Source organism: Zeus faber (assembly GCF_960531495.2).
Source record: "Zeus faber genome assembly, chromosome: 4".
NCBI classification, from domain to species: domain Eukaryota; kingdom Metazoa; phylum Chordata; class Actinopteri; order Zeiformes; family Zeidae; genus Zeus; species Zeus faber.
Genome location: NC_137191.1, coordinates 30,757,177 through 30,774,219, shown reverse-complemented (window position 1 = coordinate 30,774,219; position 17,043 = coordinate 30,757,177). Strand labels below are relative to the sequence as shown.

General features: G+C 43.1%; 1 protein-coding gene across 1 annotated transcript in view; it reads left to right on the top strand.

Moving 5' to 3' along the window:
• Positions 1–792: 792 nt before the first annotated feature.
• cplx2a (complexin 2a) overlaps positions 793–17,043 on the top strand; it is a gene marked incomplete at both ends in the record, with an annotated part of 28,190 nt that continues 11,939 nt past the window's right edge. The window contains one exon of the mRNA XM_079998539.1: positions 793–823. Within this exon, the coding sequence (XP_079854665.1) occupies positions 793–823 (31 nt within the window). The remainder of the gene's footprint in view (positions 824–17,043) is intronic.

Below are 17,043 nucleotides of genomic sequence, written 5' to 3'. Positions count from 1 at the left end.
TGGTAACCAAGCCGTGGGGGTGTGGGGTTCTTTATAATTTGTCTTTGTTATTTTAATATTTTTTTCCTGTGCGTTTACTACGCTTATGGTCCTACGTGACCTTATGTCCTTCGCTCGGTGGTTACGTTAAGGTCGCCAGGGCGTCAACAAGCTTGGTGTGGCCCTTGGGAGACGGCCCCCACGTCCCGTTAAACTTAATTTGTCCTATCAGCAATTTATTCCCTTTTTAACTTCAGCCCAAAAAAACTAGTTTTGATGATAAGGATGATGATGATGATGATGATGATGATGATGATGATGATGATGATGATGACGATTATTATTATTATTATTATTATTATTATTATTATTATTATTGGGTATGTAAGGTTACATTTTCAATCAAATGCAATATTCAATTCAGTGATTGCTCATGATGGTCATTGGTGCAATTGCAAGTCACTGTACCTTGAGTGTTGCATTGAAATGTGTGACCCATCATGGTCTCCATTGCTAAGCATAAGCATTAGGATGCTTTGCTTTTTTAAAAAACAAACAAAAGCTATGGGTTAATTGGGTGTGAGATAAATTTCCTGTTATGTAACTGTGTGCCCTTATTGTAATTACAGTAAAGCGACTCTACCGAATGCCCTACCAAAATTGGTGTACCTTGCTCACAAATATCAACGTAACACTGGCTTCTGTACTGTGTTGCCCACTAGGTCCCCACACCGTCTTCCAGACCGCAGTGGGAAAAGAGCCCATCTGTGTTAACTCAAACACCGAAGGCAGGGAACAAAGAAGTGCCTCATCATGAATTTTGTAATGAAGGCTGCACTGGGTGGTAAGTACAGCCGAGATTTACAGGCACTGCAGTGACCCATGATTTTAAGCGTTGACTAGTAGTGGCAGTAGGGGGCAATGGGTGATAACAGCACTGTGCGTTGTTTGCCAAAACGATTGACTTTTCTTTTATCATAACCCAAGGCTCAGATGCTTTGTTGACAATGAACTCTGCGGACGATGGTTCTTCAACTTTTTCAAGTGCCAGGGACACACGTCAGACATCCAATGCACTCGCTATGTCCTTCCTAATCAGCAAAAACAGCCCCCTTTGTTTTCCACATGGAGGGGTGGGGCTGCTTTACACTGCAGAGAGCGAGAGCGTCTTCTTCTCGGTGCAGCGATTCAGAGGCAAGCCCTCCAGCTTGATATTTTGTGCCTAGTGCAGAAAAGATTGTAGGAAAAGGACATGAAATGTGCACGGCCATGATATGGGCCTTTTAAAATACATACCATTTTGAGGTTTTCTCTTTTGTCTTGGAACCCTCTGGCCGCCCTCGTCCCGGGACCTTGGAAATGACATACGTGTTACTAGCTATCTGAAGCAGGAGTGCGTGTGTTTCTCCTTGCTTGGTATTTCCAGAAATACCACCCTCATCAAGCCCCAGGCCACTGCGCTGTGCACAAAGTGACTTTGGGGCGACTGGTTTCCAACTGTGCAAAATAGCTCACATTCAGTGCACTTTAGGAGCCCACACATAGTTATTTTAGTCCACAAATGTGCTTCGTCTGCCGCCCTTATGAATTGACAACTGACAGCACAACACAACACAGAGAGGAACATTTTGTAGCAGAGTAAGTAGATAACATTATTGACAATAATTAATTTGTCATCCCGTAGACGCTAGGGACGTCACCTGTTGTAGATTAAATCTCAAAACTGCTGATCAACACTGGATATCACGGGCCCACGAGCTCCTTCATTAACTACCAATAGTGAAATACTACTTATTAGTAAACCAATGTATCACTAGACATCGGCTCCTACGAGATGGCCCCGTGCTGCAGTGATGCAGAGTCACCAACTCTCTGATGTTTTGGAGAGGTGGAAGCTTCTCATTGGGATGCTGGAGGAATATCCTCACTGCACAGGCCCCCGCTTCGCTGCCGCTCTCTGCGTCCGCAATATGAATTCTTAAATCAGCCGCACTGCATTACGCCCCCCCCCCACCCCCCGGCTCACTCTGCCTCTACTGGGGGCTCTGAGAATACATCTCTCGCGACCGTGTATCTGGTTGATGTATGGCTGTGTGTGTGTGTGTGTGTGTGTGTGTGTGTGTGTGTATGCAGTGCCCTCGGGTGAGAAAAATGAAGGGTTGGGTCTGGTCTTCAAAGAGGTGGAACACACATTTACTGTAGGCGTGCAAAATGTGTGTGTGTACTATGTGTGTGTGTGTGCGAGCGTGCGTGCGTGTGTGTGTGCGTACACGCATGTGTGTGTGTGTCTGTGTAAAAGACAACAGGAGTTTGAGATAGAAAGACAGACAGACAGAGGGTTACATCATTACATTAATATAAATCCTGGAGGAAAAATGCATTAAGCCTGTGTTTATGAGGTTCAGTTTCCCTGCAGAGAGGTAAGGAGTGTGAAAGATAAAATGTTCTATAGTGATTACATCAAATCAGATTTATTTTTTTATTCAGCCTGTGGGGAAATTCCATTTTCTTTTACAGCAGCAGATAATTTGCATCTTAAGTTCAGTATGGAGAAGTGAAAATTATAAAATTAGTCACCTATATCACACCTACTTGACTGAAAGAGGCACAAAAATAGTAAGGCACCTCAGCTTTGCCAGCCAGCCGTTTCCTAGACATGGTAGAAAAACAATACTCAATCATAAAAATCAAAAGAGTATAACATGGTTAATATAATAAGGCGAACTTAAAACATACATTTTATATATATATATATATATAACTGTAGCTGTAAATATAAATATATTATTTAAATAATTATATAATGTAGTAAATTATAGAATATATAATATTATAAAACATTTCTAATATATAATAAAATAATAACATATAAATGAAATAAAATATAATATGTTAATATTAAGTATGACATCAGACCAACATATTCCTGACAACATCACAGACATCATGGTGTGTTCTATAATATTTATTTATCAGTCCCCATTTTTTTCCATGCTATCAAACATGAGAAAAGTGTAGTGCGTCCAACTACTTGTCAAGATACCTATGCTAAATGAGATGACTTCATGGCTATACACACACATCAGGCAAACAGATGCTCGCCTGATGTGTGATGTGTGTGCTGCTCTCGTTTCTCTCACTTTGTTCTTCAGTAGATATGTGACTCTCCCTCCACCACACAGTGAAGGTAGCGCTTTGAAACCGGAGGTAATGGAGCTGATAGTGAACCATTCTATTTCGGGAAATGCTTTTTGCTAAGGCTAATAAAAAAAAAACAATCTCGGAAGCTTTAATTTAGACTATAAAAAATACCGTATCGCAATATGACACCATCTTGAACTTGTATTTTGGCCGAGCTCACGAAGAAATATGGAGAGATTGTGGATGATTTAGCAATATGCTCATATGCAAGTATCCATTGAGTGCTTACAACTTCTATATGTCAAGGGGCCATAATCACCTGCACAAGCCTGACATAAGTCATGGTTACTGGTTTCGATCGTCCATTTGCCAGGTGTATCGTGAAAAATGTTCTGATTCCAATTATAAAAATAAATAATGTAAAATTTAGCTCTTGTGTTGCAAGATCAAAACTGCAAGTCTCTACAAATTCATCAGCACCAGCCAGAATAGCAGCTCTGTGTTCATCAGAACAAGTTAAATTTTCCAATTTCCATTTTAGCAGGCCATGATAATAATCAAGCACTTCAAAAATGCTTAAGAAGTATTTAATGGTTAACATGATTTCACAGAACCCCTGAACCTGTGACGCTGAACGTGATGGGGTCTGCGGACCCCGGTTTGAGAAACCCTCCATCAAGCTGAGTGGGTAGTGCCCTCGTTTCTCGGGGGAACTAAAAGTAATCAGATAATTCAACAAACCAATTAAAGCCAAATAGTCAATCATCCCATTAGTCAATCGCTTGGACAGTTGTTTGGAGTCCCTTCGTCAATACGGGCTAAATTGATTGAAAAACTCAATGACAGTGGATTACAGTTGTCAACCCTGGTCTTGAAAACAAGCAGCCAAATTCATACTGTGACTCTGGCCTGACTTCCCACTCGTAGACAGTTTTTTGGAGATCGCCAACCAAAGCCCCAGATCACAGTCAAATTAGCGCTCACTCCCGTGAGCGATGGTCACTATGTGTGAACTGTTGAAGATGCGATCTGAGAGCTCACCGAGAGCTTGCCGATGCCTCGCAGACGCCGGAATGATATCAAGCAGGCAAAATATCTGGTCCTGTCAGGGAGCCATGCAACGTGCTAAAGCCATGAGAGCAGATATGGGGGGGGGGGGGGGGGGAGGAGTCGAGAAGGAAAGACAGAAGATCAGTAGTCAAAACTACATGAAACACCACAACAACAACTGCAACATGACATGATAGTTTACAAATAAACAGTGATCAACATTTTTCACAATTTTCTGAAATGTTATGCACCAAACAACTTATCAATTAATGATAAACTGATAACTAATAATAAAAATTATTATTATAATTATTATAATTATTTATATTATTTCATTGTGAATGGGTGTTCTGGCCCAGGGCCAGGGAATGAGCGAGGGGAAACAGGCAAAGGCAAAACAGCGCCAGTTGGCGTGTATTTATTACAGTTTTAGACAAAATGGTGGCTCTTGGGCCAAAGGGAAAATCATACGCTCGCTGGCATACAGAGGGAGAGTCCGGCTTCCACGCTGCCGCAGTTTCGTGTTTGGTCCGCTGCGCCTAGCGCCCGTATTGCCGGGTCTGATCGTGTGTCTCGAAAACACGCACCTTCTTCACTGCGGGGAAAAATTATACCTAAATGACTTCCCGGTCCGGGATCGCACGAATCAGCGGAGCCCCCCCCCCGTTTATTCGCCCGATCCGCAGCAGCTGCACCGCCTGTCTGCAGCGTGAAACTTGACCACGCTCCCTTGGCCCACCACATTAATTTCTTCTTCTTATTTTATATTTTAATATTTCTATTTTAATTTAACCAAACAAACAACTTGGACCGCTGTTTTTTTACATCCCCTTTGGAAGAAAATAATCCTGTCCCGCACATGGTATCATGTCACTTTTCGCATGTGTTCTCGCCACAAAAGATCGTTTGGAGACCAGACAGACTCGTTGGGGATTCCTCTTGGTGAACGATCTTGTGATATGTGACCCCTGCCACCGATCAGCCTTGTAGTGTGCAAACCACAAGAATGATCACAAGACAGAAAGTTGTGTAGTGTGGACAGTACAGCGATCTGACTACTTTGAAAGTCGTGTAGTGTGTCCATGGCTCATTACTCTTCCAGTTACATATGTATACATGTATACATATACACTTCCAAGTGTATATGTCTATACATGGGAGTGTGAATGTGTATTCATTATGGGTATATATGTGTGTGTTTGTATATATTTGTGTGTGTTTTCCTTAGTAGTGTGTCAGTTAAGGATGCAGAGCTAGTGCATTAAAGAATTCTCAGAGGCTCCTTTAGTCACAGATCTTTGGAAAACCAGCAGAGGCTTCTGAAGCTGCAATAAAGCTCAGAGCCAAAGCCGCCTAAAGCAGATTTGACCGACGGCCATGTTAGCGTTGCACTACTTCCACGCGCTACAGTATGTGTGTTTAATAGTATGATTGTAACGGTTCAAACCACACTCTGATTCCACACTGCTCGTTCCTGGACAATACATCCATTTAAATAACCAATGTCATAATTGTGTAATAACTATGGGGAATTTTGCACTTATTAGACTTATTGAAATTATTATTATGCCTCGAACTGCTTGGCCAACACATGCATTTTTCAAATTATAAGGTAAGGTAAAAGCTATTTCAGAATCAGGCTTTATTGGCCAAGCGTGTTTATGCACGTACAAGAAATGTTATTAGTTTTCGGTGACTCGATTTTCATACAAATACAAACATGCAGTAAAAAAGTTAAAAAGATACGCTGGACAGTGCAAAGCAGTATTTTCCCATTTACAATACAATAAAGTGAGCGTGCATGATGACAGAGGCGGTAAATGGCAATGATGAATAATTATTGAATAAAGATGCCTGGATATTGTCATCCATTTATTAATTTATTGGTTATTCATTTAGTTGTCCCTAAAATATCCCCCAATCAAAACTGAGGTCAAAAGTATTGAGATATTCAATATTAAACTGATTTGTCCATAAATTCCATACTTTTAGTGATGGAAGCAATAGGATATATAATGGTGATAAGAACCTAAAATACCGGTATAATAGAAATGTTTAATTGGCCAGAAAGCGTTTCCTCCCTTGTTTTCTACCAAGGTTCCAAACCATCTAAATGCAAAATATTGTAATTTTTTATCTCTTCTGCATGATTCAATGTTTTTTTTGTTCGTGTTTGCGTGAAACGCTCTGAAAAGCAGGTTGTGTTAAATATTTGATCGCCCAGTTCCTGAATATTTTAGTAGTCAAAATTTGTTGTTTTTCCTCCTCGTGTGCCCCCATTCTGAACTTCCCCTACATTCTCTTCGCTTTCTAAAACAAAATGATTAATTTATTTGTTTAAATAAACAGAATATATTCACTAGGCTGTTACTATCACTCGGTGGACGCGTTTGATTGAAATAGTAAAATCTGAATAAATTAACATAAAAAATCATAATAAACAACAAGCATAATTGGGCTACCTCACCTGTGATTCACCTCTGTGTGTGTGTGTGTGTATTTAGTGAGGTGCTCCGAGTAGGAAACAACGGATGGAGGAACGTATTCATGGATGTTTCAGAGTTGGTGTAATTGAAGGCACAACAGATAAAAGCTTCCCCGGAGCAGCCTGTTCGGAGCAGCATCCTTTCTTTCTTTCCACACACAAATGCAAAGTGCACATAAAGTGTATGCAGGCACTATGGGAGGAAATCAGTTGGGGAAAGAGGAAATTCACAAATGAACCGTAACCCTAACTGGTATTTTACGCTAAATGTTGTAATAACAAACCAAGCTTTTTCATATACAATTGTTTGTGATTTTATGTAAAAGCCAAGGGATGGTCATTATTTACAATTAAGGTTCATCTTTTGGGGGGGTGGGCAGCATTTAACCTGGTATTTTGGTCCAAATTGTATATTTAGATTAAAATGGGACAGGTACCAAATAAACAAAAATAAATAACCCACCTGTGGGTGAGAGCTACCACTTCCAGATCCGGTGACGTCGTTGCTTGTGTGTTGCTGCTGTTGTTTTTAATGTCGTTTTGCTGTTGTTGCTGCTGGTGTCGATGTTGCTGCTGCCGTTGTTGTGGTTTCTGTGGCTGTTGTTGCTGCTGTTGTTGTTTTCTGTTGCTGTTGCTGTTGCTGTTGTTGCCACTGTGGTTGGAATCCCTTTTATTGTTGTTTTTGTTGTTGCTTTTGCTGTTGCTGTTGTTTCAGGGGCATTCTTTTGTAATGACCGCCTGACAACTACGTTCTCTCTTTCTATTTTGTATTTCTTTGTAAAGCGCATTGTGTTGCCCTGGTATGAAATGCGCTCTATAAATAAAGTGTGACTTGATTTGACTAACGACACCTAACCACACTGCATCTCCTCTTCATCAATTACACAATTCTTTATTTTTTTTATTACTTTATTTTTATTATTTAAATTTATTCGATTTTATTTTTTTTGTTCAAAAGTACTTTAGTTAAAAAAAATTTTTGCAAGAATATCACATTCTATATATATTTTACTACTTATGGTAAACTATTAAAAATACAAAAAAATCACAACAAAATATTTAAAAAATAATTATGACGACTTGCTGTGCCAGCCCCAATTGGTTCAACCTAAAATATAAAAAAATAAAAACCCTAACCTGAAAATAAATAATTTGCTACTTGTCCTGTATAATCACCAGATAAATAAATGTAACACAATCCATCTAGGTAAGAAAGAGTTTGAACAAACGTTTTGACCACCAATGCGTCTTAATGTAAACCTTAAACGCCTTTCGAATTGAAAGTTGTCGAATTGGCATTAGTGAATCACTCATGTAATTTCACTTCAAAGCCCAAATCCTGAAACGGAATTCATTTTAAAACCTTGCCGAGATCACACAGCAATCATCGTCTTTCTCTCTTTTTAATCTACAGTACCTGGTTGAAATGGTGTTTCCTAAGGAAACGTCCCTGAATCCTTGCTGAATGCAAACAGTTGGCAAAAATGGTAATGAAAGGTAATGAAAAAAACAAAAGTGTGTCGCAAGAGCTCGGCAAAGCATCACGCTCTATCTCAAGGCCGGTTTTACTTTCACCATTTCATGCTGCATACTGAAGTTTCTAATTAACAACTGCTATTTCAAGATTTTATTACCAGTAAATTCACGGCACTGCTGAAGACAATGCAACACAACCCTCGCTTGGCACTGAAAAAAAATATATATTGTTTTTACCACCTTTAAAGCCACAGAAACCAAACACTACACTTTTCCGTACGAGAGATTTTTTTACTCAGCCGTGACTGGACCCGACACCTGCTTTCATGTGACCCAGCGCTGTGTATTCTCTCTTCAGATATAAGTAGAACGTCTGATTAATACCGGCAGACGACCCCTCGGGAATTTGAACTGGACCCCCACCAACCCTGATTGACTTTTTCAACGCCATCTTGAGGGACTGAGGTTGTTTAACCTAACAAGCCCTCTCATCATGTCAAGGAAAAAGGAAACAAGGGCATTCAGACAGTGCAGAGTGTGTGTGTGTGTGTGCGGGGGGTGGTGGGGGGGTGTCATTAGTGAGAGGGCCATGGCAGTATACTGTTGCATTGATTTATTCCGCCGTGAGAGTTGCTGGGAGCTGACTCAGCCTCATCCCTTCTCCACTCTACTCCTTGAAGACCTTTTTAGTTTGATGTCCAGTTACTGTAGTATGACAGAAGTCGGAGCTGTTATCTGGCCATATTGATGACTTGACTTAACACGGCAAACTTTTTTCTGCCAAAGACATAATCCTACGCCACTATCCCGCTAACCCAAAACGTCGGAAACATGTAGAACTGGGCTTATTATTGTGACTTACTTATAGCGATGCAAGACTCACGAATAATTCGTTGGAAGCAAAGAACTCTTTTAAATGGCTCGGGAGCCGGGAGTCACTCTGGCGAGCAAGTCAATCTTCAATTCAAAATCGGAAAATAATGAACTCTCATTCATCGTTCATCATAGTCCTCTGTAAGTCTGATTGTACCAGGATGAAGTGACTGAGGGGGCAGTTAAAAATCATGAGGGGGCAAATCTTTTGTAGAGGGGTTGCCATGCGTGACGTGGCACGCAAAAAGCACAACACATATTTTGTTTCATTCAATTAGGAATTAAATACATTTAAAATAAAAAAAACTGATTTGTTTTTTTTGGAGAAAAGGTGAATGGGGACAAGTAGCAAATCGCTTTCACTGATCACTTTTCTGCCAGCCCTGCCCAATGCGATGCCCTCCCACACTAATCCTGTGCAGGGTTCTTCAATTAGGAAACGGAGTGATAGATCTCCAATAAAAACACACTGGCTTTTTTTAAAATTTCTTTGGAGAAAAAAATCGCTCTGATCGCATTGCGGAGCTGCAAGGCTGACGGCACTGATATGCCATCATATTCTCCTCAAAGGCTACATTATTGCTCACATGAGCAGAGATATTCTGGGCACAAGTGCTGTGAAAGCATTTGCAAAAATAATGTGCGTGTGCGCCTGTTTGAGTGTGCGTGCATGGCTCCTCTACATCCACACGTGTGGATCTCATTTGCGCTTGCGAATTTTGGCATTGATATACCGTCATAAGATCGCTTCTGCAAAAATTTCTGCACGCCTTCTCACGGCCGTTGCGCAGCCCAGTGGTTGGGAACCTCTAGGGTACGTAACACTTTAACTGGGGGGGACAGAAAATAGAACTGGGGGGCAAAGCCCCTGGGTTGTAGACACACGCGCACACACATTTCCCCTTTCCTTGGTTCCCCCCAGCAAATCAAATTCAATTCATCAAACTGACCTTGAGCGCCACTTTGAGCACAAAGGGTGTGCGTGTGTGTGTGTGTGTGTGTGTGCATGTGCGCATGCATGTGTGTGTTACAGTGTGTGTGTGTGTGTAAGGTTTTGACAGATTGTGCAAGGGGCACATGTCCAGATCCCATAAATAATGCATTATACCATCTATCCCACAAAGTCACGACCAGACAGTGGAGAGAGAGAGAGAGAGAAGAGAGCAAGAGAGAGAGAGAGAGAGGGAGAGAAAGAGAGATGAGAGAGAGATAGAGAGAGAGAGAGAGAGAGAGAGAGAGAGAGAGAGAAAAAAGCGGAAATGAGAATCATGGGACTAAAAATAAAGAGAATGAAAGATACTGCAAAAAGCTGACTTCCAGTGACCTTCGTATGAAAAATACTGCACTAGCAATGAAATAGACACAACGTTTATCGGCTTTTCTCCGTTAATGTGACACTGAAAGGAGAAATATTATGTTTAATTAATTTAATTTAATTACTTTTTTTTTTTTTTTAATGATCCAAATGGAAAATACATAGTAGACTATGTATGTATTAAGGTGAGGCACGGGTATTGTGAGGACCACATCTACTGCTTTTTGGAAGCCCAACAATGACGTCAGCATTTGACATCATTGGCAACATTGGCATTCCCTCCCTCTAGGAACTCTAAAGTATTTCTCAAGGTGCTTTAGTTATTGCTGCTGCTATTGATACCGTCACCCCTCGCTCACTGCTCCCTCGAGGAAACTTTCTGGCTGTAGGAAATTAATAGCCTGCAATTGGGACAGCTGAGTTTCCTCAGTGTCATTAGAACAACAACCAATCGTATTCCCCACCAGTGTCTACCCTGCAATCAACCACATGTGACAGGGCAGTGGGCACATTAATGGAAACAGTGCATAAAAATACGTTTTCAAAGTAACTAACGGAATTCCAATGAAGAAGGATAGTCGGTGTCAAAACATCCACTGGAGGTTTTTCAATGTGCGAACGGTCACATTAAATAGATCACATTGACATTAAAAAGATCATGACAGCATAAGCAAACTGGGTCAAACTGCATTGACAAAGAGGCTGAATTGGCACAAGTTGAGGCTCACCGACAGGAATGAACTTTGATGGATCCAGAAGCATCCCAAAGGCAGACAGGAAACGAGAATGGTGGATGCTGCAAAAGTGCCAAATGCGAAATGTACAGCCTCAGAGACTACAGCAGAATTGAATCAGCACTTCTGTGACCAATCCTTAAAATAAAGCTACGTATCGTGAGCTTTACAAAGCTGGAATTCATGGCAGGGCCACCGTTTGGAAACTGCTTGTATTCAAGGCCAGCATAGAAAGACACATAACCTGGAATAAGGAGAAAATCTAAATCTGGACCCACCTGAGGCGTGGAAAAAAGTAATATGGTCTGATGAGTCATCTTTCACCATATTTTATGTTTGGAGAAAGAAAAATAACGCCTTCAACCTGCAATGTCTGTTTCCTCCTGAGGACTGTCTAATGCCTATCTGTAATGGTATGGGGAGCCATCTTGTGGAAGTCATTGGGTCCAATAATCACTCTCCATGGTTCTATAATGGTCAAGGTCATGAACGCCATTTTACAAGACCAGGTGCACTCTATGGTGGAAACACTGTCCCTCATCATGTTCCCATTGTGGGGGACTCAGATACCCACAGATACGGGTTCTCCGAGGGAGACGGAGACTTCTGGGCAGTGAGGTGCCGACTCGGCAGGGTTTTTATTATTACAGTCAATAAAAAGACTCACTGGCCAAAACAAGAACATAAAACAGAATTATATTTGTGGTGTGGGGATAGTGTGGTTTGAGCAGCCACACCTGACCTGGATCTATGTAATTGGTGGATCCAAGATCTGTGGCTGCATACCTGCTGGTCTAACGAGCAGCAGGAAAACCTCCCATCCCCACACTCACTCAAGAGAGGAGCCCTGTCATGATCTGTGTCCCTCTGCGCCAGGGCTTGTTCTATCAAGCCCCCTTTCCACAATAAACTGTTGTCAACAACTCCATCTTTTGTGTCTCTGTGCCGGAGATCCCGGAAACGCCACTTGGATGGCGCATGGTAGGTGAAACTGCCACACTGGCACCTGAATAGGGACTCTCTGGACACAGAGGGGCAGATGCCCTGTAGCCACCAGCGGGTCAACGGGCGGCCCCAGCATCAACCCTCTCCCGCCTGGCAGCAGCAGCACCCAGGGTGTCATGTGGAGGACCGGGGAAGAAGCAGCCGCAGCAACCACCACGGGTAACCGCCTGCAGCTAGCTCTTCTGCCCAGCAGCCACCGCCGGGACCATCCAGCAGACCAGCAGCCAGGCCACCCTTCCAAGCACTCCCCGTAACAGCCATGTCGGGCCACGCCTTCACCAGCCAGCACAGTAGCCTGAGGCCCCATGCTCAGGAAGGGAGAAGGGGGCAGTCTGTCATCGCCCTGGGGGAAGGAAGCCGGTCGACCATGATGTTCCAGGGAACCAGGTCCACTGGAAGGGGACCAGTTAATTATTTTGGACATTTGTTGGTTTAAGGTATGGGAACCCTGCATCAGAGTCTGTCCTTATGTATTAGGTATTCTCCCTAGCCTCAGTTTGGTGTCAAGGGTATGTGGTGTGGGGATGGTGTCGTTTGAACAGCCACACTTGACCTGGATATAGATAATTGGTGGATCCAGGATCAGAGTGACTGCCTACCTGTTGGTCTAATGAGCAGAAGGTAAAACCCTCATCCCCACACTCACTCAAGAGAGGAGCCCTGTCATGACCTGTGTCCATCTGCTCTAGGGCTTGCTCTATCAAGCCCCCTCTCCACAATATACCTGCATGTTATCTACCCCGTCTACTGTGTCCCTGAACACGCCACTTGGATGTAATGTGGTAGGCGAAACTGCCACAATATTTAGTGAGCATCAGGGTCCGTCTCACAAGGGTCTGCACCATGCAATCTCCTTCACTGCAAGACAAACAAACACATATGAAAACTCTCCCAGCCTGCTCGGGCCAATCAGCATCAATGTTATTGATTAGACCGACCCGCCGACGCGGGACGAAGCAAGTGTTATCACCTGCCGACTGTGGCTTAACCATGCCCCCTCGTCTGCCACACCTATATTCCAGGACAGTTCAGTGCGGGGAGAGCTTCGGCTGGGCACACAGTGAACTTTACAATTTGACACTATACATACGAGTGTGTCATTATTTATAGGACTAGTGACGCTGCACCAGGAGTATAACGCACGCACAACAATGCCCTCACTTTACTTGTAGATAAAGTCCATGTGCCTATCCTTCTGGACAAAGATGTCAATGACTTTGTTGTACATAATTTATTATTTGCATAGGGCACGAATAGTTGCACACAGTCCCACACCCGTGCGGCCGCAAACTACCCATAATGACCCTGCCGGCCTGCCCCGTTGCATTAGAAGACCAACCAACAACCAAAAAATAATTTCATTGACATGTCTTGAAGCAAGTCTACCACTGATCACAAGAGAGAGGCAAAGTGGATCTGTACCTTATCGTTGATGATATTAGACCTTAGTGTTAGAACAGAACAGACTACAAACCCTTTGTGTTAGTTTTTACTATGGAGAGCCGATGCCTCCGTAGTTGCTTTGGCAGTGGCTCCAACTCCATAGCTCTGAAGCTGTGGTGAATAGGGCATACACAATACTTTCAAACAACTATTCTCACAAACTGCACTGAAATAGATGAAATACATGAAATTTCATGACCACCAGGATGCAGTCAACCGCCCACCATCGCCTCCACAGTCACCTGATCTGATCATCAAACCTTTATGGGCGATTTCCACCTCATCTCCACCTGGCCAGATTTCCTCTTCCTCCCCTAAAGAACTCAAGGCTTTTCTTCTGGAAGAATGGTGCAATACACTATGACGTACAGTTCAGGGCTGTTTGAGAACATCGCAGATGTTCTGAAGGCAAAGGTTGCATATAACACCAACATAGCCATATATATTTTGGTGTTTCAATAATTTTGTCCACTCCTTCTCCATGGCTACAGCATTGTCATTAATCTCCTGATTGTGTTCTACTTAATATAAACAGTAAAACACATGACTGGGCGCCTCTATGCTCGAATGGAGGTGTTGTTCTGTCCTCCTTATGCTGTGCAGAGTATATTTTCACAGGCAACGGAGATGTGCTCCTCTGACATTGTCTCGTGAAATGCAAAGGTGAAAGTACTGACTTTAAATAAGGCCAAACGATTACTTACATATTGAAATATGAAATAATACATTTTCAAACATAAAAAAAAGCCCAGAGCTAGCATGTCATATGAAGTTCCTTCTTATGGACTTAAATACAATTATAGGATTAATAACAATGGGGGGAAAAAAAGGATGACAACCCATCAAAACTCATCCTAAATGGAACATGAATGTGTATGAAATACACATTCACAGTAGTAAAACCAACAAAAACTCAGGCGTATGATTCAAACTTTGAGTGCTTCTAGAGGAGTGTTATTACAGAAAAATATCCAAAACCCTTCCAAGGAGGGAAATGCAGGAGGTGACCTCCATGGAAAGTTGCTGGGGCAGCCGGTTTGAGCCAGTCCCCTCGTCTCCTAATAGATTGGGACAGCACGTAAAATGGCGTCCGAAGCTAAATCATCCCGAGGGAAGAGTGGCGGCAGCAGGGATTAACTTCTAGGTTCTTCGGGATGCGGCCTCAATCACGCACACCCTCCATCTCCCCAACCCCGCTGCTTCTCCTCTTCCCGAGGTTTCATTTTCATCAAAGTCAAACGCTGTCCTCTATTGCTACCTCTATCTGTCTTCATAATGACAAAATACATTGGTGTGTGGCTATGTGGGTCAGTGTTTGCTGGACCAGTGTTGACTGAGGCTGCAGCTGAAAGTCACCGGCCTCTTTTAGATAGGTCGATAGATCTATAAATCGATAGATCGATTGATCAATAGATAGATAGATAGATAGATAGATAGATAGATAGATAGATAGATAGATAGATAGGGAATATAATCATCCCCCATGTTAGCAACAAACAGACGGCGGGTGAGGTTTCCCCCCTATGTGAAATTAGAAGAGACCAGACAGCTGGTGGTTTTTGTCCTCAAGTCCAAACCAATTTTTTTATTTTTTTCTCTTCCCATATCCGCTTCCCCCTCTAGACGCCGGGAGTAAAGGCATAGATTTCAACAAGGCTGTTCAGAGGTAATGATAAGACGGACCTGTGCGGCACTTATCTAACAGCAGAGAAAAAAAGTCGGCTAAAGTGAAAGCCGCCAAGTGCTGGGGAGGGGTTAAAAGCCGAGGTTCTATATTCTTTTCCTGCCTTCCCAGAAGACTAGGGATTTTTCTTTGGAAAGAAGGAGGATTTTGTCTGAGAACTTTCCAGAGGTGAAAGATTAGACTCGCAGAATGTGATGCCGAGACGGAGCCAGGCGATAATGACTTATCCGCGGCGTAAGGTGGATTCCACAAGCATCGTCAAACCATCCATCCATTTCTAACGTGCTTATGCTGGTCAGGGACACAGTGGCAACAGGGCCAACAGAGCAGCCCAGATGTCCCTTTCACCAGAAACTTCCTGTAGCCATTCCTGGGGGATCCCTCGGCGTTCCCAGGCCAGCCAAGAGATATAATCTCTCCAGTGTGTTCTCAGTCTGCCCCTGGGTCTCCTCTTCATGGGGAGGAGCAGCCGCTGGTCCTCCCAGAACATGGAGCCCCTCACCCTATCACGTACAGTGAGCCCCGCCACCATACGGAGAAACCCCATTTCAGCCTCTTCTATCCGCAATCTCATTCTTTCGGTCACTAACCATAGCTCATGAGCATAGATGACGGTGGGGAAGAAGACTGACCTGTTCACCACCACGGTGCGGTTCAGTGCCCACATGACTGCAGCTGCTGCACCTAACCCGATCCCTTTTACTGTCATTCGTGAATAAGACTCCGAAACGACACCATCCCCACACAACAGTCACCAACCTGGACACTCTCCAGACCACGGCTACACCTTGATATCCTGTCCATCAAAACCTTGAACCTGAACATAATATGGCTGCCCCCCGAAAGTCGATGAGTGGAATCATCAGTCGGAAACCCATCAGTCGACTGAGATTTTTCAAGATGGGTAGACGTTTTTTGTTTTTTTCCCCAGTCAGTGTGCATTACAATAAAACATATAGAAGTATAGAAAGTTCACAGGGATAACATTTCAATGAGGAATTATAACTAAGGGCAATCATTAATATATTTGTATAAATGTTTGAACTGTCTGTGTCTTAACACAGACGCGAACACTGCTTTCTGTGCGCCTGATCGGTCGTGCACTGTTCCTCCAAATAAACAACTAAAATCAGTGTGGGGATGGGACATGGTGGAATGGGACAGGATTTGTAGACTTGTTAAGATTATTTTCTGCACATAACGCATGGAGAAGGGGTGATTTGGGAGAGAGGCAGAGAGAAAGCGTCCCCATTACCCACTGTTTCATTCCATACCCACGTTTCATTTTTAACCCATAAGGAAACGTAAAATAAAAAAACCTACATCTAATATAAAAACACAATGTTTTCATGCGCCGATCATGGGCACCCCGTCGTTGGCTCTCGCATCGCTAGCACGTGCATCGCTAGCATGTGCATCATCTGTACCATTGGAGAGGGAAAAAGGTGCAAATCCGATTAGATTGACAAAATTCTGACTCGGGAACAGCCCTAAAAAATAATAATCTACACACCATTTCTATTTGTTTTGTCTGGAGAAACGGAAAACGTGGAGCTCGCAGCTCCAGCGGAGGTGCTGGATCCAATCAAATACAATAGGTGCCGGTCCCAATCTGGGAGGTCCTGGAACATGTCCCTGCAGTATCCGGCACAAATTAAGCCCTGTATAAGGACCTAATGGCTGGCAGAAGCAGCCCTGGCACCCCATACTCCCTCAGCTCCTCCCACAAATGACCTCGGGGAACTTGATCATATCCTTCTCTAGAGCCACAAAACACATTTGGACAGGTTGGGCAAACTCATATGCTCCCTCGATCATCTGTGATAGGGTAAAAAGCTGGTCCACTGGAATTAGCAGA